The following is a 22,170-nucleotide window of genomic DNA, read 5'->3' as shown; positions in this document are numbered from 1 at the left end:
GAAATAAATTATTATCAGAGGAGGGAGCAGGTAGCTGGTTCGATTGATACGGAAGTGTTGTCGGAAGTTGTGCCAGTTTGAATATAGATGAACCGCCAAAGTACCAAATTAGCTATAAAATAATAAAGCAACATTCTAATAAACATTACTACGATTGAATACAATATTGTTCAATCAGTTGGACTGCGAGACGACCTTCGTTTTTAATCGTTGGCCAACGAAAGGATTTGCTTGGTACAGGTCATCTCAACTATTAGATTAAATACCACTCTTCCATTGATACTTTCGCGATCGGTGTGAAACCGCACCATACCTCCCCTTTTGATACATCCATTCAACAGTTTCAATAAATTTCCAACTGATTGTGTAACTTAAGGTCATTTTTATTTAAAAGAACACAAACAGCGACTGTAAACTGAAACAAGTGTATTTGTTAAATTCTGTGCAATAAATTCAAATTGTTACTCACTTTTGGTTCTCAATAACCTTGGTATTTTAGTATATGCAATAGTATTTAATTGATAAACAAAAGGTAACTCACTAAATCATAAGCCACTACAAAAGATTCACCTTTTAAGTGCAACACTAAACACTAGTGTAGTAGTGAGCAAGTAAATTCAGTGTAGAATTAAGACTGGTAAATTGCTCTCATTAAAGGTATTACATTTTTGGAAGAACCATAACAGTACCAAGGGGGTCCCCTAAGGACCTTTGGGGAATATTTATATTTTGCAGGGCCCACACATATTTTCTCATAACATCAAGCTTCCACTGCCAAAAAGCTCTGTCTGATATTTTTATTTTCTGGAGTTCTTCCAACCCAGGGGCAACCAACATTTGTAAAGAATTCATTTGAGAGCATTGCAAGGAGCAAATATATTTAAATATAATATTTAAATATATGAGAGTTATAAGTCAGAAACTTTTCCTTTTTTTTCTTTACACATTTTATATTTTCATCTTTGACTTTTGATAAAAAATATATTCGATTTTCTTGTACTGTAGTTTTAGAAAAAACATAAGTAAAGTAGGGAGTATACCCAGGCTATGATCTGTTTGAAATGAAGAGCTTAGAGTCAGCGGGATGTACTAATGCTGACATTTCTCCACAAATTGGTCAATGGAAAAAAGATAGGATTAGATAAGAAAAAATCTTTATTTCCATCAGATATTCTTTTGGATACATTGGATATGTCACTTTACAATATTTAATTTATACAATAGCAAAAATGAACATAGGGCTTGCTATATTCAAACAAAATCATTGTAAGTACATTTTCCTATCAAATATTCATCAATTAAATAAAATGCTTTTGCAAGCAAGAACCTGGTTACAACAGTTTTAAATTTATTACAGTAGGTATTTAATGTTCATGTCCCTAATAAGAAGGGGTAAATAGCTCATTAAATAATCTAATGGCTAGTACAGATGGGTTTTTCCATTGATTTACTTAGCCTAACATAAGGCAATTGTAAGTCGTATTTTATTCTATTGTTGTAAGAGTGTACGCCATATTATGCATCAAATCAGGTTGATTTTTAATGAATAGGCTAACAAGTTTTGTAGAACAAAGACAGTGTAGAGTTAAAATTTTAAAATGAACAAAAGATTTATAATGAACTCCTGCAATGTTTCGGACAGCATGTTTTTGTATAAAATCATCTTTTGATGCCGAGGCACTGCCCCAGACGATCAAACCATAAATAATCCAAAATGGGCTATTCTAACTAGCATTTTATGTCACGACACCACAGAGTCGTCTTAGAGCAAAAACCTCACAAGCCAATCTCATGCTTACTTCGGAGATGAATGATCCAACCAAGAATGAGTAGGATCCAGCCGAACACCAAGGAGCTTGGTTGAAATGACCCCCTCTTCCCCGGTCAGACCCCTCAGGCCAAAAATCAGTGGTGATTTTTTTTCTCTATTCAAAATCAAATTGTTTGCATCCAGCCAGCCACTAACCTTGTTTTAATTTCCCTGGATGTCAACATCGGCCAATTTTTTTATTTTGTTTCTAGCGATCAATGTGGCGTCGTCTGCATACATGAAAATTCCAGATGACACATTAACTTCTACATCATTGATTAACACTAAAAAATAGTTTGCTTGTTTATGAACATACTTTGATCAAATTTGGAGGATGCATTTATTACTTACTAAGATATTAACATAAAAAAACACTCTATTACCCTCCCTCTGTTGCAGCAAACCTAAGTACAGTAATCGTTAAACTAATTCTATTTAAATAGGGAATAAATGTGATATTTTTAATGAGACAGTTTTCAAGTTGACAGTTACTTAAATGAGCTAGTTAACTCTCCAACCCCGCACCTGAGAAGAGTTTAATTTTAAACCAGTTATTCAATCTGATGTTTTGATGTCCATCCGCAGAATCCGAAGCAATGCTGTTGGTTCTCTATATATAGAAAGACCAGTTGCCTTTGCTTCGCGAACTTTGCAGGAATCGGAAAAGCGATACTCGTCAATTGACAGGGAAGCACTTGCTTGTGTGTTTGGAGTGGTCAAATTCCACCAGTATCTTTATGGCAGACATTTTACCTTAAGTAGTGACCACAAGCCTTTAGAAATAATTTTTGGTAAACATCGGGATTTGACCAAGACAGGTTAACAGGTTGGTTCGATGGGCTATTTTCTTTAACAAATATGACTTTGATATAAAGTATATAGAAGGTAGAAACAATGTGTTGGTGGATGCACTCTCTAGACTGCCCAGCGAGTGTGACCAACCATCAAGAGAAGAGTTGTCTGCAAAACTACTGGTTCAGGAAAAGATAGATGATATGGCTCTGACAACAAAGGAACTGCAAGAAGAAACTAGAAAAGATGAAACTTGCAGGTGTGTGATGATGTTTTTATGGAATCACAATGGCCATAAAAGTTGCCTAATGATCTTTTGTCTTTGTCTCCTTTTTTTCACAGACGAGAAGAACTTTCTTCTGTGAAAGGAATTCTGATGTGGGGAAATAGGATAGTAGTTCCACAGATCCTTCAAAAGAAAACTCTACGTGTATTTCATCAAGGACATCCCGGAATTAAAGCTATGAGGAGTCTGTCAAGGTACTATGTGTGGTTGTGCAAGATTGACGAAGATATAGAAAAGTATGTGAAGACTTGCAATGGGTGTCAGATGAACCGTCCAAGGGAACCAGAGGTACCTCGGTACTCGTGGAATGTACCAGATGGTCCTTGGGAAAGTATACACTTGGATTATGCTAGGCCATTTGATGAGTGGGATTGGTTAGTTGGTGTAGATGCATTTTCTAAATGGCCAGAGATATCAATGGTTAGATGGATTAAAGCTGCCAGTATGATAAACAAGTTATGGGAATGGTTTTCTCGCTATGGAGTTCCTAGGATGATTGTCATGGACAATGGGACGCAGTTTACTGCAAAGGTCTTTGAGAAGTTTTGCAAGGATAACGCAATAAAACATGTCTGCAGTACACCGTATCATCCGAAGACGAATGTCCAAGTTGAACGGTTCATCAAAACCTTCAAATCAAGATATTTGTCCAGTAAGGGTGACAGGCAAGATCAAGCTATTGTTTGCCTACAGAAACACACCACAAAAATCAACGAGCAAACTTCCTTCAGAACAGTTCTTCGGCAAAAGACTTTGATCTCCATTGTACAATTTAAAGCCCACGTCAGGTTTAATTTAGGACAATTTAAATATCACATCTTTAACCGTGGGCTTTTAACAGAATCTGTTTTCAAACAAAAGGAGTATCATGATGGAAAAAGTAGACGTAGGGAATTTTCTAAAGGGGGAAGAAGTCTGGGTGCAGAGAGAAATAGGTACCGGCTGGACTCCAGGAGTGATTAAATCAAGAACTGGTTAGCTATCCTACCAAGTAATGGTTGGTGGACTTCTGAAGCGAAAACACGCAGACCAACTACGTAAGAGAAGTGGAGCTTTATCTGAAGGGGGAGAAGTGTGATATTGGATCATATGTTTAATGGTATTTTATTTATTGTCTTGTTGAAAGCATGGTTAACGTTGTTGTTATGATGTTTTGTGTTAGTGTTGAGATGGCATCAAGATTAAAATGTTCTTTCTTTAACTAGTTTGTTTTTATTTTTTGTGAATATACTATAAAGACTTAATGTAAATGTGATTTAGTATAGTAACTAATCTCTTACCACTTGTGTAAATCATTTAATGCACAAGCTCTTAGAGCATTAAGTAAAGGCTTTGATATTTTTGTCTTGCAAACCCTTAAATTTAGCCTTTGAAACTATATTATCTAGCCTAAAGCCATATGTGAGAATATTCAGAGTGTTTATGTACAGCGTTTAACACTTTCTCTTGTTTACGTTTACAGGGCATTTTAATACATTTCTAAAAGTAGATTTATAAGTGGAATTCATTGGTTTCAAACGCATTTTTTGTAGTCCTAGCACAAAAATGTGTTTAGGTGTATTTAGAATGGTTTTCAGATGACAAGAATGATAACAAACCGCTGTATAGCCTATGGCATGATACAATGTTATTACGTCTATCATTTGTTTTATTCCATATCTTAGACTATATTTTATATTATCATGGAAATCGTACATTTGTATGCTTGTATGACTTTATTTGATAGTGCACTTATGAGGTCTCTCTCCTGTGTGTACTAATGTATGTTTCTTCATATTGCCACTGGTTGAGAAGGATTTTCCACATATAGTGCATTTATGAGGTCTCTCTCCTGTGTGTACTAATGTATGTTTCTTCATACTGCCCCTGGTTTTGAATGATTTTCCACATATAGTGCACTTATGAGGTCTCTCTCCGGTGTGTACTAATGTATGTTTCTTCATATCGCCACTGGTTTGGAAGGATTTTCCACATATAGTGCACTTGTGAGGTCTCTCTCCGGTGTGCACTAACGTATGTTTCTTCATAACGCTACTGGTTTGGAAGGATTTTCCACATATAGTACACTTATGAGGTCTCTCTCCGGTGTGTACTAATGTATGTTTCTTCATATCGCCACTGGTTTGGAAGGATTTTCCATATATAGTGCACTTATGAGGACTCTCTCCTGTGTGTACTAATGTATGTTTCTTCATAACGCTACTGGTTTGGAAGGATTTTCCACATATAGTGCACTTATGAGGTCTCTCTACTGTGTGTACTAATGTATGTTTCTTCGTATGGCCACTGGTTTGGAAGGATTTTCCACATATAGTGCACTTATGAGGTCTCTCTCCTGTGTGTACTAATGTATGTTTCTTCATATGGCCACTGGTTTGGAAGGATTTTCCACATATAGTGCACTTATGAGGTCTCTCTCCTGTGTGTACTAATGTATGTTTCTTCATATGGCCACTGGTTGTGAAGGATTTTCCACATATAGTGCACTTATGAGGTCTCTCTCCTGTGTGTACTGATGTATGTTTCTTCATCTGGTCACTGGTTTGGAAGGATTTTCCACATATAGTGCACTTATGAGGTCTCTCTCCTGTGTGTACTAATGTATGTTTCTTCATATGGCCACTGGTTTGGAAGGATTTTCCACATATAGTGCACTTATGAGGTCTCTCTCCGGTGTGTACTAATGTATGTTTCTTCATATCGCCACTGGTTTGGAAGGATTTTCCACATATAGTGCACTTATGAGGTCTCTATCCTGTGTGTACTAATGTATGTGTCTTCATATGGCCACTGGTTTGGAAGGATTTTCCACATATAGTGCACTTATGAGGTCTCTCTCCTGTGTGTACTAATGTATGTATCTTCATATGGCTCCTGGTTGTGAAGTATTTTCCACATATAGTGCACTTGTGAGGTCTCTCTCCGGTGTGCACTAAAGTATGTTTCTTCATAACGCTACTGGTTTGGAAGGATTTTCCACACATAGTACACTTATGAGGTCTCTCTCCGGTGTGTACTAATGTATGTTTCTTCATAACGCTACTGGTTTGGAAGGATTTTCCACATATAGTGCACTTGTGAGGTCTTTCTTTGGTGTGCACTAATGTATGTTCCTTCATATCGCTTCTGTTTGTGAAGGATTTTCCACATATAGTGCATTTATGAGGTCTCTCTCCGGTGTGTACTAATCTATGTATCTTCATATGCCTACTGGTTTGGAAGGATTTTCCACATATAGTGCACTTGTGAGGTCTCTCTCCCGTGTGCACTAATGTATGTCTCTTCATACTGACACTGGTTGTAAAGGATTTTCCACATATAGTGCACTTATGAGGTCTCTCTCCGGTGTGTACTAATGTATGTATCTTCATATGGCTCCTGGTTGTGAAGGATTTTCCACATATAGTGCACTTATGAGGTCTCTCTCCTGTGTGCACTAATGTATGTTTCTTCATATTGCCACTGTTTGAGAAGGATTTTCCACATATAGTGCATTTATGAGGTCTCTCTCTCCGGTGTGTACTAATGTATGTTTCTTCATAGTGTCATTGGTTGAGAAGGATTTTCCACATATAGTACACTTATGAGGTCTCTCTCCGGTGTGTACTAATGTATGTTTCTTCATATGGCCACTGGTTGAGGGGGATTTTCCACATATAGTGCACTTATGAGGTCTCTCTCCGGTGTGTACTAATGTATGTTTCTTCATATCGCCACTGGTTTGGAAGGATTTTCCACATATAGTGCACTTATGAGGTCTCTCTCCCGTGTGCACTAATGTATGTCTCTTCATACTGACACTGGTTGTAAAGAATTTTCCACATATAGTGCACTTATGAGGTCTCTCTCCGGTGTGTACTAATGTATGTATCTTCATATGGCTCCTGGTTGTGAAGGATTTTCCACATATAGTGCACTTATGAGGTCTCTCTCCTGTGTGCACTAATGTATGTTTCTTCATATTGCCACTGTTTGAGAAGGATTTTCCACATATAGTGCACTTATGAGGTCTCTCTCCCGTGTGTACTAATGTATGTTTCTTCATATTGCCACTGTTTGAGAAGGATTTTCCACATATAGTGCACTTATGAGGTCTCTCTCCTGTGTGTACTAATGTATGTATCTTCATATTGCCACTGGTTGAGGGGGATTTTCCACATATAGTACACTTATGAGGTCTCTCTCCGGTGTGTACTAATGTATGTTTCTTCATATCGCCACTGGTTTGGAAGGATTTTCCATATATAGTGCACTTATGAGGACTCTCTCATGTGTGTACTAATGTATGTTTCTTCATAACGCTACTGGTTTGGAAGGATTTTCCACATATAGTGCACTTATGAGGTCTCTCTCCTGTGTGTACTAATGTATGTTTCTTCATATGGCCACTGGTTTGGAAGGATTTTCCACATATAGTGCACTTATGAGGTCTCTCTCCTGTGTGTACTAATGTATGTATCTTCATATGGCTCCTGGTTGTGAAGGATTTTCCACATATAGTGCACTTATGAGGTCTCTCTCCTGTGTGTACTAATGTATGTTTCTTCATAACGCTACTGGTTTGGAAGGATTTTCCACATATAGTGCACTTATGAGGTCTCTCTCCTGTGTGTACTAATGTATGTTTCTTCATATGGCCAATGGTTTGGAAGGATTTTCCACATATAGTGCACTTATGAGGTCTCTCTCCTGTGTGTACTAATGTATGTATCTTCATATGGCCACTGGTTGAGAAGGATTTTCCACATATAGTGCACTTATGAGGTCTCTCTCCGGTGTGTACTAATGTATGTTTCTTCATATCGCCACTGGTTTGGAAGGATTTTCCACATATAGTGCACTTGTGAGGTCTTTCTTTGGTGTGTACTAATGTATGTTCCTTCATATCGCTTCTGTTTGTGAAGGATTTTCCACATATAGTGCATTTATGAGGTCTCTCTCCGGTGTGTACTAATCTATGTATCTTCATATGCCTACTGGTTTGGAAGGATTATCCACATATAGTACACTTATGAGGTCTCTCTCCGGTGTGCACTAATGTATGTTTCTTCATATCGCTTCTGTTTGTGAAGGATTTTCCACATATAGTGCACTTATGAGGTCTCTCTCCGGTGTGTACTAATGTATGTCTCTTCAAAATGTCACTGGTTGTGAAGGATTTTCCACATATAGTGCACTTATGAGGTCTCTCTCCGGTGTGTACTAATGTATGTTTCTTCATATGGCTACTGGTTGAGAAGGATTTTCCACATATAGTGCATTTATGAGGTCTCTCTCTCCGGTGTGTACTAATGTATGTTTCTTCATAGTGTCATTGGTTGAGAAGGATTTTCCACATATAGTGCACTTATGAGGTCTCTCTCCGGTGTGTACTAATGTATGTCTCTTCATACTGACACTGGTTGTAAAGGATTTTCCACATATAGTGCACTTATGAGGTCTCTCTCCTGTGTGCACTAATGTATGTTTCTTCATATTGCCACTGTTTGAGAAGGATTTTCCACATATAGTGCACTTATGAGGTCTCTCTCCCGTGTGCACTAATGTATGTTTCTTCATAGTGTCATTGGTTGAGAAGGATTTTCCACATATAGTACACTTATGAGGTCTCTCTCCCGTGTGCACTAATGTATGTTTCTTCATACTGCCACTGGTTGTAAAGGATTTTCCACATATAGTGCACTTATGAGGTCTCTCTCCGGTGTGTACTAATGTATGTGTCTTCATATTGCCACTGGTTGAGAAGGATTTTCCACATATAGTACACTTATGAGGTCTCTCTCCCGTGTGCACTAATGTATGTTTCTTCATAGTGTCATTGGTTGAGAAGGATTTTCCACATATAGTGCACTTATGAGGTCTCTCTCCCGTGTGCACTAATGTATGTCTCTTCATACTGACACTGGTTGTAAAGGATTTTCCACATATAGTGCACGTATGAGGTCTCTCTCCGGTGTGTACTAATGTATGTATCTTCATATGGCTCCTGGTTGTAAAGGATTTTCCACATATAGTGCACTTATGAGGTCTCTCTCCCGTGTGCACTAATGTATGTTTCTTCATAGTGTCATTGGTTGAGAAGGATTTTCCACATATAGTGCACTTATGAGGTCTTTCTTTGGTGTGCACTAATGTATGTTCCTTCATATCGCTTCTGTTTGTGAAGGATTTTCCACATATAGTGCATTTATGAGGTCTCTCTCCGGTGTGTACTAATCTATGTATCTTCATATGCCTACTGGTTTGGAAGGATTTTCCACATATAGTACACTTATGAGGTCTCTCTCCGGTGTGCACTAATGTATGTTTCTTCATATCGCTTCTGTTTGTGAAGGATTTTCCACATATAGTGCACTTATGAGGTCTCTCTCCGGTGTGTACTAATGTATGTTTCTTCATATTGCCACTGTTTGAGAAGGATTTTCCACATATAGTGCACTTATGAGGTCTCTCTCCTGTGTGTACTAATGTATGTTTCTTCATATCGCTTCTGTTTGTGAAGGATTTTCCACATATAGTACACTTATGAGGCCTCTCTCCGGTGTGTACTAATGTATGTTTCTTCAAACTGCCACTGGTTGAGAAGGATTTTCCACATATAGTACACTTATGAGGTCTCTCTCCGGTGTGTACTAATGTATGTATCTTCATATCGCTACTGGTTTTAAAGGATTTTCCACATGTAGTACACTTATGAGGTCTCTCTCCGGTGTGAACTAATGTATGTATCTTCATTTCGCTACTGGTTTTAAAGGATTTTCCACATGTAGTACACTTATGAGGTCTCTCTCCGGTGTGTACTAATGTATGTATCTTCATATTGCCACTGGTTGAGAAGGATTTTCCACATGTAGTACACTTATGAGGTCTCTCTCCGGTGTGTACTAATGTATGTTTCTTTATACTGCTACTGGTTGTGAAGGATTTTCCACATGTAGTACACTTATGAGGTCTCTCTCCGGTGTGCACTAATGTATGTTTCTTCATACTGCTACTGGTTGTGAAGGATTTTCCACATATAGTGCACTTATGAGGTTTCTCTCCGGTGTGCACTAACGTATGTTTCTTCATATCGCTACTGCTTTTAAAGGATTTTCCACATATAGTGCACTTATGAGGTCTCTCTCCGAAGTGCACTAATGTATGTCTCTTCATACTGACACTGGTTTGGAAGGATTTTCCACATATAGTGCACTTATGAGGTCTCTCTCCGGTGTGTACTAATGTATGTTTCTTCATATCGCCACTGGTTGTAAAGGATTTTCCACATATAGTGCACTTATGAGGTCTCTCTCCGAAGTGCACTAATGTATGTATCTTCATATGGCTCCTGGTTCTGAAGGATTTTCCACATATAGTGCACTTATGAGGTCTCTCTCCCGTGTGCACTAATGTATGTTTCTTCATAGTGTCATTGGTTGAGAAGGATTTTCCACATATAGTACACTTATGAGGTCTCTCTCCCGTGTGCACTAATGTATGTTTCTTCATACTGCCACTGGTTGTAAAGGATTTTCCACATATAGTGCACTTATGAGGTCTCTCTCCGGTGTGTACTAATGTATGTGTCTTCATATTGCCACTGGTTGAGAAGGATTTTCCACATATAGTACACTTATGAGGTCTCTCTCCCGTGTGCACTAATGTATGTTTCTTCATAGTGTCATTGGTTGAGAAGGATTTTCCACATATAGTGCACTTATGAGGTCTCTCTCCGAAGTGCACTAATGTATGTCTCTTCATACTGACACTGGTTTGGAAGGATTTTCCACATATAGTACACTTGTGAGGTCTCTCTCCCGTGTGCACTAATGTATGTTTCTTCATAGTGTCATTGGTTGAGAAGGATTTTCCACATATAGTGCACTTATGAGGTCTCTCTCCGAAGTGCACTAATCTATGTTTCTTCATATAGTAACTGGTTGAGAAGGATTTTCCACATATAGTACACTCATGAGGTCTCTTTCCGATGTGTACTAATGTATGTTGCTTCATACGGCCACTGCTTAAGAAAGATTTTCCACATATAGTGCACTTATAAGGACGCTTATCAGAATGAATTAACAAATGAGTCTTAACATGAAATAGATGAATACATGTTTTCTCACATGTTAAACATCTAAAGGGACGCTCACCAGTGTGTAAGTATATATGAGACTTCATTCTTGATAGAGTTGAAAACATTTTTCTACATATTGGACACTTAAGGCGATGCTTTTTAGTGACCTTTAACATTTTTTGTTTTCAATTTCCTACTTATAACTTATTAGACAAGCTACAAACTAATTGGAATTAGTCAGTTGGCTTTATATGTATATTTTTTTAGGATTTGGCGTTTTACAGTTATGTTTATTAAATACAATACAACACAGCTTACTTGAGGCATTTTTCTTGACTTTTACATTCAATCATATTAAATTAGTTGAAATATTTTAAGAAAAAGTGATTTCTATTTTTTCACGTTGTTTTCAAATAATATTGCACCAGCCATTAATATACATGTTTTACATAATAAATTACTTACTTTCATTTGTACTTTTAGTGTAGTAAAATCTTAATCTTTTTAACTGTTGTTTTAAGTATCTATAATACTTTACAGATTACGTTTTTTGTTTTTGCTACATGAATTATTGAAGTTCTTTTTCCTCTTCAAATCTATTGCCTCTTCTGAAAAAAGATCATATTTTATTAAATATAAACATTTGTTGTAATCATTTAGATAGATTGTTTGTTCATTTAGTCTAAACAATAATTTCAAATCAACAATTTATAGTAAATCCATAGCATTATTATAATGCAAAATTAAAATTATAAATGCAATTGCAATTTATATTGTCTAGATAGGTATGGTCTGGGTGTCCCTAAAGTATTTATTGGGTTTTAAAATACTTTATTCAACTGACGATACATGAATGGTCAACCTGTTTGCCGGATTTTTTTGCAATTTCTTTCTCTGGGGCTATGTGAATAACAGGGCATACATCCTGCTATTAGCTCAAATCTCTAAAATTTGTGAAAAAGTATTCACATTAATTACAGTGACAACAGTAGAACAGGTTATGTTTACCAACGATACAGCGGCCAATCCAACCATCAGGAAGTTTGTCATTTAAAAACATGGGCATTGCAGAGCGAGAGCCAATAAGGAGAAGCCCTGTCCTGCTTCCACATGAAGTGCACTTATGGGGTCGCTCTTCTGTATGAACCAATGTATGTTGCTACAAGGTCACAAAGTCTTCCATTCCATATCCTCTTCAGGTTAAGGAAACAACCATTGCTCCAACATGTCCGGAGTGCAATATCATAGTGACAACCATATCAGTGAGAAGTGTCAAAAAGCAGAGTAAATGTGTTGTGTTATATAGCGAGAGTAATCCAGTGATAGATGCAGTAGCGGCTGGTGTTCATAGGTGGTGGGAGGGCTCTGCATATTTTTATATATAAACGAAAGCCTAACATCATTCACGTTTGTCAAAGAACTGGAAAAGCTTTAAGGTTTAAATTTGTAATACAAACACTCATAGGCCTAGCCTGTGATATACAGTAGAAACCCTGTTGACCAAATTAGGGTTTAACCGTAATCCGGGTTAACCAAAATGGTTCTATAAAATAATACAGGGCTGTAAAATGGTTTAATAACTTCAGTTGTCTGGTTTAAAGTATTTTCTATCCCATTGTGTCATTATTGTAGCTGAAATAAAACACTGAATTTTATAGACATTGTCTTAAATTCATTTTTCCTACACACTGTGGTAATACATTGGCTATTTTTAGCATATGATGGGTTAACCGAAAAATTGGTTATCTGAAACAGCTCTCCCCCCTTTATTTCGGTTAACCGGGGTTATGTTTAAATTGAACGGTATATTTTTAGGTATATTTTAACGATGTATATTGATTTAAACTTGTTTCCAAGGCTCATAATGTATTTAAATCAATAACCATGTCTGCAAATGGGTCTATCCTGAAAATAACATTAACAAAATAATGATAGTATTCCATAAAATATGTAAGGTAATAAGAAATAGTAACCCAAATAAGTAAAACAGCTTACGAAAACAAATTGCATTTAAACTTATACCGGTAACCTTAACATATTGTACTTCAATAATATTAATCAACCGGAAATGCAGGGCCTACCTTTAACTAAACTGGATGTGAAATCAATTTAACATCATTAACTGTAAAATAATTTACAGTTAGTATTTTACTTAAATAAACACAAGAACAGTACTTCTAAATTACTATTCATTAATCACTAAACATAAACACCAAACCAAAATAACATTTTCAGGTTAGCTCAGCAGTTATTTTCTAGATTTAGAAATTAGATTGTTTGATTTGACTTATGACAAACAGGTGCGCCTACATCAATTCTACTCATCATAACGTTAGCTTGTCATACAGAATATCCAGATTTTGGTGGCTGCCCTGATTTTTGAGTGTGCGTGCAACTTTAGACTCTGCCCCAAAGCGCCCATACTAAAGCATTGGAATTACGACATGGCACCCTCAGCGCTGTTCGGTTGTTCTGCAATAAGACTACTTATTGTATTGGGATTGGGACATTCTGGCCGCTGTCCGCACTAAGCAAGCAACGATCAAAAATTAGTCTTTACTGAATTGAATTATCCAATTATTTGATATATTTTTGTTGTGAATTATTTAAAGTACCCGTTGAAGTAATTTTAATAAAATTTAACTGTAATATTAAAATGTAATTAGTTTATGTATTGTTGGGAGGGTAGCGTCAGAGAGCTCTTATGGGCTAGTCGCCACTGGTCAAACCCAGGTAGCCTAAAGGGAACATTGATTTATAGAAACAATTATACTCAATAAATAAATAGGATGACTAAAAATTTGAGTTAAACAAGTCTCAAGTTTCAGTATTTTACTCTTGCTTATCCACAAATTAAATCAAATTCCTGTTCCATGCCTGAAATTAGTACAAAAGCGGGAAACTATGGCTTAAGTAATAAATCCTTTGTCATCAAAATCCTAAATATGGAAATATGGTTCCATTTTGCCTGTCAATTTTTGCTAATAAAATCTGCATGGATAATAAAATGATAAAACTCCATTGCAGACAAAGTACAAGAGATATAATGCGCATGCTTCCATAGCTGGATGTGGATATACATACTAAGTGTGGGAACACTCTCATACTAAGATAGCAGTGTTAGCACCGTCCTAAGTGCCAATGAAAGTTCTAGCCCAGGCCAATGCTAAATGTCTGTTACTTAAGGGACACCCCCCCCTCCTAAATAATTATTTAATTTGTATTTTTCTACAGAATATGAGAGACCTTGTCAAGTCTGGCATTAAATAATAGTGCAATACGATATAACATTACTCATGTAATATTTGTACATTTTCCTGCCTTTATGGAGCTAAGCATACATTAACCATGAAATAAAAATTAGGTGAATGGTGTGTGGTTAAGACCAGGGATTATCACTAGGTAGGGAGATTACAGTTAAAGTATGAAACATAAATGAAATCACACACTGAAGCAGTTAACACCTTTTAATTTTCACTAATTGTATAAAAATTTACAAACATAGGCTACTTAAATTAATCCATCAGTTTGATTATGTGAGATATGTAATTAATATTGTAGAATTATCCTAATTTGATATTTTACTTTGACTCAAAACATCAATCGACCTCTTATTTTTAATAAAAATATATTACAATAAATTTCTACATTACATCCAATTTAACACGTTCGCTACCGAGCGTTGCATTATGTGACGCCGCTATCATTGACGGACTGAGGTATACAATTTAATCTTAACACATAGAACAGCTGTCACTTGCTTAACAGACCACGGGTGAAACCCTGTTAAACAGTGATAATTTAGTTTATAATACACTGCAATCGTTTGTAAATAATATATTATTTTTTTATATGTTTGATAACCTTTTGTAATGTCGCATATTTGCAACACCCGGTCTACAGCGAAGACGATAGTGAAAATTATCATATTTTTCTTGAATAGCCCAAACGCCGCTTATATGCGACAGTTCATTATTGTTTGTTTTTGACGTGAAAGTAAGAAAAAAAAACAGATTATTCAAGAACAGTTTTTAACTGAACAAATATAAAAGCTACATAGGATAATGCAGCATACATACTGCGTATATACAGTACAGTGATGCAGACAAGTAAAGACCAGTTTATCCAACTATCATATGACGTCAACAATAATCATATCCACAGAAAAAGCAACACAGTTGAGCGTCAGACATCCCTGTAGACCACTGCAGAGAATTCAGTGCCTTCAAACAGACCGTTAAAAAGATATAAGCATTTTTATAAAATTGGAATTATATTTTACTGACTAGCCGTCGCATATATGAGACGGCAGTCTATATAGAATCCGGCCGTTGCATATGTGCATCACTGGTCTATATGAATGAAATATAATGTAATTGTGTACTATTGCGGTAGCGAACGTGTTAAATCTACAATACATAGCCTACATTTTTTTAATAACCTGTACAGATGATGAGTTTTATACTTAACTGCTATTGAAACAAGGAGCAAAAAGTGTGGACAATTTAACACGTACAAATAATATAATATATTCATGAAATGGACATAAAATTGAAAAATTATAACATTAGTGGGTTTTCTGGATCAAGGCAATGCACAATAATAACATAATAGTTCTGGAAAGAACCTTGACCCTCTGATACCATAATGTTATTCTTATGGAGAATATTGTAAAATGTTGTAGTTGGCTTGTTTATGGATATATTTTGATCAAACTTGGCAGATTTATTTATTCTATTCTAAGCTATTAACATTTTAATAAAAAAAAAACACACTTTATTAGTTTCCCTGTAGCAGCAAACTTACGTACTCGTTAAACATAAATGTTAATTTAATAGATTAATTGAAAATCAATACAGGCAAATGGAAATTTGCTTAGTCGGCAGGTTTGCTGCATAGGGGGTATTTATTTTATTTACCGTATTTTGACACTATTCACTGTACCACCAATGTACATGAGTTATATGACAAATAGAAGATGTTTGAATATGAATATTAATACTTTCTCAAAGCTCGGAGAGCTTTAAGTTATGGACAAAATGTATGCCCTGTTCTTCACCTAGCCCCAGAGAAAGAAATTGCAGAAGAGGTCCAGTGAATGGGGTGCTGAGCCATCCTCAGTACAGAGGCCAATCCAACCATCAAGGAGGATTTTATTTGAAAAAAAAAACACTTTGGACATCTCAGTGCCAATGAAGCGGATTCCCGTACTTCTTCCAAATATAGTGCACTCATGAGGTCGCTTTCCTGCGTGAACCAATGTATGTTGCTTCATATAAGTAATGGTTTCAAAGGAGTGTCCATCGCTCTGTGTGTGAACCAATGTACGTTTCTTATTTTGCTACTGGTTTGGAGGGATTTTCCACATATAGTAGACTTACGAGGTCACTCTCCTTTGTGAACCAATGAATGTTTCTTATTTTTACTACTGGTTTGGAAGGATTTTCCACACACAGTGCACTTATGAGGTCGCTCTCCTGTGTGAACTAATGTATGAATCTTCATACCACTACTGGTTTGGAAGGATTTCCCACATGTAGTGCACTTATGAGGTCGCTCTCCTGTGTGTACCATTGTATGAACCTTCATATTGCGACTGGTTTGGAAGGATTTTCCACATGTGGTGCACTTATGAGGTCGCTCTCCTGTGTGTACCATTGTATGAACCCTCATATTGCGACTGGTTTGGAAGCATTTTCCACATGTAGTGCACTTATGAGGTCGCTCTCCCATATGAACCAATGTATGTTTCTCTAGTTTACTACTGGTTTGGAAGCATTTTCCACATGTGGTGCACTTATAAGGAAACTTATCAGAATGAGTCAACAAATGACACTCCACTTGACGTAGTTTAATAAAGGTTTTCTTACATGTCAAACATCTAAAGGGGCGCTCGCCTGTGTGTAAATATATATGACACTTCATTGCCCATTGAGATGAAAATACTTTTCTACATATTGGACATATAATAGGATACCTTCTAATGATCTTAAACATCTTTTTTTTTCTTTCTGATTGCTAAATTAATAAAAATTAATTAATTAGCTGATTGCTAAAAATAGTTAGTTGGCTTTGTATGTACATTAACATATGTCTGTTTTTGTAGGATTTGTTAAATGTTAACAGTTATATATATGTATCAACCAACATGGTAAAAAACTTGTAAAAACAACACTCGCTAAAATATTGGTGTGTTGTATTAATAACTTACAACATAGCCTACATGAGGTATTTCACTTTTTTACTTGGACTAATCCATCATATATATGTAGCCAACTCATTTAAAAGTAAAAGTGGCTTATATGTTTCATGTTGTTTTCAAACAATATTGATTCAGCCATACAAAAGTTATGTATAATTTAAATTCAAGTTTTAGATTGTGAATTACTTACTTTGATTCGTAATTTTAATGTAGTAAACACTTAATCTTTTTAGCTGATGTTTATGAATGATATATTCTTTGTAAATTTCAATATTGATACAATCGGAGATTGTGTTAATTTTATTTCTTGACTCAAAAATTGAAGTTTATTTTCCTCTTCAAAACCATTCCTTTTCTGAAAAAGACCACATTTTATTAAATATTTATTGTAAACATAATGTTAATGTTTATTGTAAACATTCATGCAGTTTTTTGTTGATTTAGTTTAAAAATTGATTTGTAAACATTAGGCAACAAAAGTTAATATTAGATCCAGATCATTATAATAATGCATATAAGATTCATAAATAAATGATAATTCCTACACTTCGATTGTCAGGCTTGCTTCCTGACTTAGCCAGACATACGAGGGTCGTCTCAAAAGTAAGTTACACATTTGTTTCAAATCACAGCGTCGAGCGCTAAAAAGCTGGGAGTCGCGGGGAATTTTCGTCTGGATGTATTGGCAACACTGTAAATGTCGCGGCCCCTTACGGCACTCGCCCCTCCGGTATCGCTCCGGCCATCATGGAGACACCACTTGTTCCCACCACCGATTGTGAAATGCGTGCAGTAATTAGATTTGTGACTGCAAAGAATAAAAATGCAAGTGAAATTCATCGAGAATTGTGCAGTGTTTATGGTGAAAATGTGATGTCTAGGCCAATGGTTTCCCGCTGGCGTCAATCGTTTATTGATGGACAAAAATCGTTACACGATGAACGAAGTGGCCGCCCGTCCACTTCCCGCGCTTTGACTGTTGTTGAAGGTGACAATTTATTATTAATGATTTTATTTATTATTATTAAATACATTTTAAGAAAGGACATTATGTAATATTAGGCTATAAGAAGAATGACGAAGCACCTGTGCATTTATCTGTAACCTCTGTACGTTATGTGCTAATAAACATGATTTGATGATTTGATTTTGATTTGTGACACCGACCGGCGCTTGACATTGGATGAAATCATTACACAGCTTCCTCCTAATGTTGAAATTAGTCGTGCGTAGCTTTACAGAATCATTTCGGGCGATCTCAGTTTGTCAAAAGTCTGTGCAAGATGGGTGCCACGCCTTCTTTCAGAAAGGCATAAGGAGCAGAGGGTTGATGCTGCTTTCCAGTTCCAACAATTTTTTATTGTTGAATTGTTTATTGTTTAAATTAAACTAGAAGAGGAAGTTATCATCAATCGGAATCAAATTATCAACCTAACATAACGATTATGTATTTAGGTTAATTCTTATGACTTGTAGGTTTGTTTGTGTGCTTTTAGTTGATATGAGTAAATAGTTGCTTTTATCTACCTACGTTTTTGACATAAAGAAAACCTTTCTTTGTGGAAGTTGTGGTAAGAAATTGTAGTCCCATAGGCTATGGTGCATTTGAGTGACACGTTCTTAAACTGTTCTTTGACATCAATACTACAACTCGCTTAAATAACTTTTTTGTCGCCGAGGCTTCCTTTAATAACTAAAATCGGTTTTGTACCAGCAATAGGCCTAATTCCTACTCACTAGGGGACAGAGTGGGAATTCAGGGTTTTGGGTGGGGAGAAAACTCGCTTAAACATCGAGACAACAGGCTAATCTAACTCGCTAAAACATCAAGACAACAGGCTAATTATTTAACTCGTTTAAACATCAAGACAACAGAGTAATTTTTATCAGCAATAATTCCTACTCACTAGGGGACAGAGTGGGAATCCGGGGATTTGGGTCTTGGGTGGGGAAAAAAGTCGCTTAACCCTCCGAGTGTTAAGCGTCGCGTAATCAACGCACAACACCCCGCCGTGGTGTTATGCGTCGCTTTTACGACACACAAACATCGTTTACGGCGAAGGCTCTGGGACTGACAGAATCAGATTGAACTAGATCGAGATTGGTATCGTTGTTTTTGGCAGATTCTAAGCTTTCTCCTGATGTCTGTTTCTAGACGCTTTTCATTTTAGTTCTGAAAATATTGGGTGAAAAACAGATTTCGTACATTTAGCGTTAGCTAAGAATGCATAGCCTAACCATAGCTAGGAATCTGGCTGACAATGTACATCAATATCACTACCTACTTCTTCAGGATGAGTCGCAGTCAGATTGGCACCACGACAGATTGGCACCATGGTGTTTTAGCACCCGGCGTCACATTGGAACCTCGTTGACATGAGGCCATGAAATATCACCCCACGTCAGCTTGGCACCACGACAGATTGGCACCACCCCTTTCTAGAGGTTCCAATCTGTCGTGTACTGTTACGACTGATTGGCACCTCTGCGACCGCCGTCAGCTTGGCACCGCGACAGATTGGCACCACCCCTTTCTCCAGGTTCCAATCTGTCGTGTACTGTTACGACTGATTGGCACCTCTGCGGCCGCTGTCAGCTTGGCACCGCGACAGATTGGCACCACCCCTTTCTTGAATGAGGTTTGAAAATACAACAATGCAGTTTTCTGCGTGCAATATTGAGTGGAGCTGGAATATTAATCCAATCCTTCCCAATGAGTAGTTAAATCTCATTCACGAGGAACAGGTGTAGTATTGACTTTTAGATCAATACTACACCTGTTCCTCGTGAATGAGATTTAACTACTTGCAGTATTCAAGTAGAGACGGTAAATGTACAAAAAAGATGGCAAGTGGTAACCATTTACCATCTTTTTTGTGTATTTACCGTCTTGTAACAGTATAATCGTAAATATATGTTTTTAATGTTATAAGACGTTTCTTTTATTTACTTTCCATCTAACTAACGTACATAAATTAAACGTTTTATTTTCATTTTAACTAAATCATAATATACAAAAATAAAATAAAACGTTAAAATGTAGTTCTTTAATTTAAAATCAATCACTTCAACAGTCATTCTGTAGATTCTTGTGTAAACCATATTAATAATACCGCAAAGGGCAAACGTATCAAACTGTTACGACTTCCCGAAAAAAATAATCAAATTTTAAGTTCATTCTAAAAATATTTTATGTTTTGGAACGGTCAGAGTGAGGCAGAGAATCTGTCAACTATCACTATTCGTCTTGTTTTCCGGGTCCGACTCCTATTGTTGGGGCGTACGTACATCCACGGAAACAAGAGACACTGACTCATAATAAATGTGTTCAGTATAAATATGTATCTTGTACAACTTTTGATGATTTACAAAAACAAATATCATTACGTTCTTAGTCATGATTTTTTGACATTTTACATTAAATTTCTAGCAAATCAGTTTACGTCTGCCTTGACAAGTAAATACTACAGGTAATGTAGTAAACATATTTTAATAACTAACAAACATACATGTTATTACGTTTTCTACAATGAGATTCTGTGAATTTTGATATAAAATTACAAACAAATCTGTTTACTTTTGCAAGTAACAACTAACTACTGATTGATGTTAACAAATCCGGACAGTTATTATTTCTTGTGAAATTATAATTATAGGTTAAAAATAAGAACAAATAATGTTGCTTTTTAAACAATTTTTGTTGTTTGGTTGGAATACTAGAATACTGGAGTGCGGCAAAAGGAAGTAAATGCAGCAATTAGCAACTGTCTGTAAAATAATCATAATTTGTTAATTGTACAAACAATTGTAGTGATTTTATTTAACTAATCCTGATTTAAAAAATTGAGACGTAGGAATTGGCTAACTCAGGAGCTCGCTAACTCGGTCGTGTGTCGGAACTGGCTAACTCTGGAACTGGCTAACCGTCTCAGTCAGGAATTGGCTAGCTCCGGAACCCGCTAACTCGATTTTGTGTCGCGGCGGAATTCGCTAACTCTGGAAGTCGCTAACCTGGCCGCGCCCACTGCAAGGAGCGTTGCCAACCTTGCCCGACAAAATAATCGTACATTACCATATTTCAAAATATCAGTATCAATGAAGATACAGTAAATGTAATTGTTTTTGTTATCAATTTAACTTTTAACAGATAACTAGCCCAAAGTAATTCAAAGGCAATTATAAAAAAATCATGAAAAGTGTTTTTTTTATTTAACTCTACAATGGCCAGTTAAATGTTTATGATTTTGATCTTAAATATAAATGCCATAAAAGAAAATAATAGAGTTGAAAAATATTGAAAAGGCACTAAATAATTAAACCTCTACGAAATTAAGCTAAAATACACGCTAGTTCTCAAACACGGAAAACAAATTTAATCGTAATGTCATTAAACATCAACCATCAGTCATCAACCATCGTGACTTTCATAACTAATTCATAGATTTAAAATTAAATGTTCGTCTTTGGATCGTCCAACTTACGTGTAAAAATATGACATTAGACTAAGCCAATCTAGGCCAATGTAGGCCTACTAGTAAATAGTTGCCTAATTCTGAAAATGTGTTGAATTTTTTAGTAATAATGTTACATGTTTTAAAACAGTTTTTAGATTGTACACCTAAGCACCACTAGTAAATAATAGGAAAAGATATAATACTCATATAATAAAACGTGACAAGGTAATTTTAATTCACGATTCTTAATCAAGGAATTGACTGGTTTTCTTAGTTGGGTTTCCTTCACATTGGTTTCACAATCGAAATAAACTATACCAAGCCATTGCTCGGTTCACCGTTCCCCGGTACTGAGCTACTCAATAGTCATAGCTTTGTTTTTGGATAACATCAAGTTATTTTAGGTATGGCCACCATTCATAAGAATTGTAACAAACAAGAACGCCTGGGTTGATTTAGAACCAGCCTGGAGAAAAACTCCACACTTTTAAAAAGTAGGCCTACTGAAAGACGTAAAATTAATATTAATTAAACAAAATTAAGAGTATGACCCGGGTTCTACACTAA

General features: G+C 36.2%; 2 protein-coding genes across 2 annotated transcripts; both read right to left on the bottom strand.

Moving 5' to 3' along the window:
• Nucleotides 1-1,146: 1,146 nt before the first annotated feature.
• Nucleotides 1,147-7,215, bottom strand: LOC128993120 (zinc finger protein 729-like). The gene is made up of 2 exons (XM_054416878.1): nt 6,343-7,215; nt 1,147-5,608 (listed from the first exon to the last, which is right to left on the bottom strand). The coding sequence occupies exons 1-2, from the start codon at nt 7,099-7,101 to the stop codon at nt 4,604-4,606; spliced, it is 1,764 nt and encodes a 587-aa protein (XP_054272853.1). The 5' UTR covers nt 7,102-7,215; the 3' UTR covers nt 1,147-4,603.
• A 442-nt stretch (nt 7,216-7,657) lies between these two features.
• On the bottom strand, nt 7,658-11,390 carry LOC128992656 (zinc finger protein 729-like). The gene has a single exon (XM_054416346.1). The coding sequence runs from the start codon at nt 11,121-11,123 to the stop codon at nt 8,106-8,108; it is 3,018 nt and encodes a 1,005-aa protein (XP_054272321.1). The 5' UTR covers nt 11,124-11,390; the 3' UTR covers nt 7,658-8,105.
• Nucleotides 11,391-22,170: the final 10,780 nt, after the last annotated feature.

This window comes from Macrosteles quadrilineatus, unplaced genomic scaffold (genome assembly GCF_028750875.1).
Source record: "Macrosteles quadrilineatus isolate MER2022 unplaced genomic scaffold, UCM_ALF_1.0 Scaffold_4__1_contigs__length_99947679, whole genome shotgun sequence".
NCBI lineage: Eukaryota > Metazoa > Arthropoda > Insecta > Hemiptera > Cicadellidae > Macrosteles > Macrosteles quadrilineatus.
This window is presented reverse-complemented; position numbering and strand designations above follow the sequence as displayed.

What these genes read in the sequence shown, in the direction of transcription:
- LOC128993120 (XM_054416878.1), bottom strand. Translation starts at nt 7,101, where the DNA reads ATGAAGAAACATACATTAGTACACACCGGAGAGAGACCTCATAAGTGT. An exon ending in CTTCTCAAACAGTGGCAATA is followed by an intron (nt 5,609 to 6,342) that starts TGAAGAAACATA and finishes ATATGTGGAAAA; the next exon opens with TCCTTCCAAACCAGTGGCGA.
- LOC128992656 (XM_054416346.1), bottom strand. Translation starts at nt 11,123, where the DNA reads ATGTTAAAGGTCACTAAAAAGCATCGCCTTAAGTGTCCAATATGTAGA.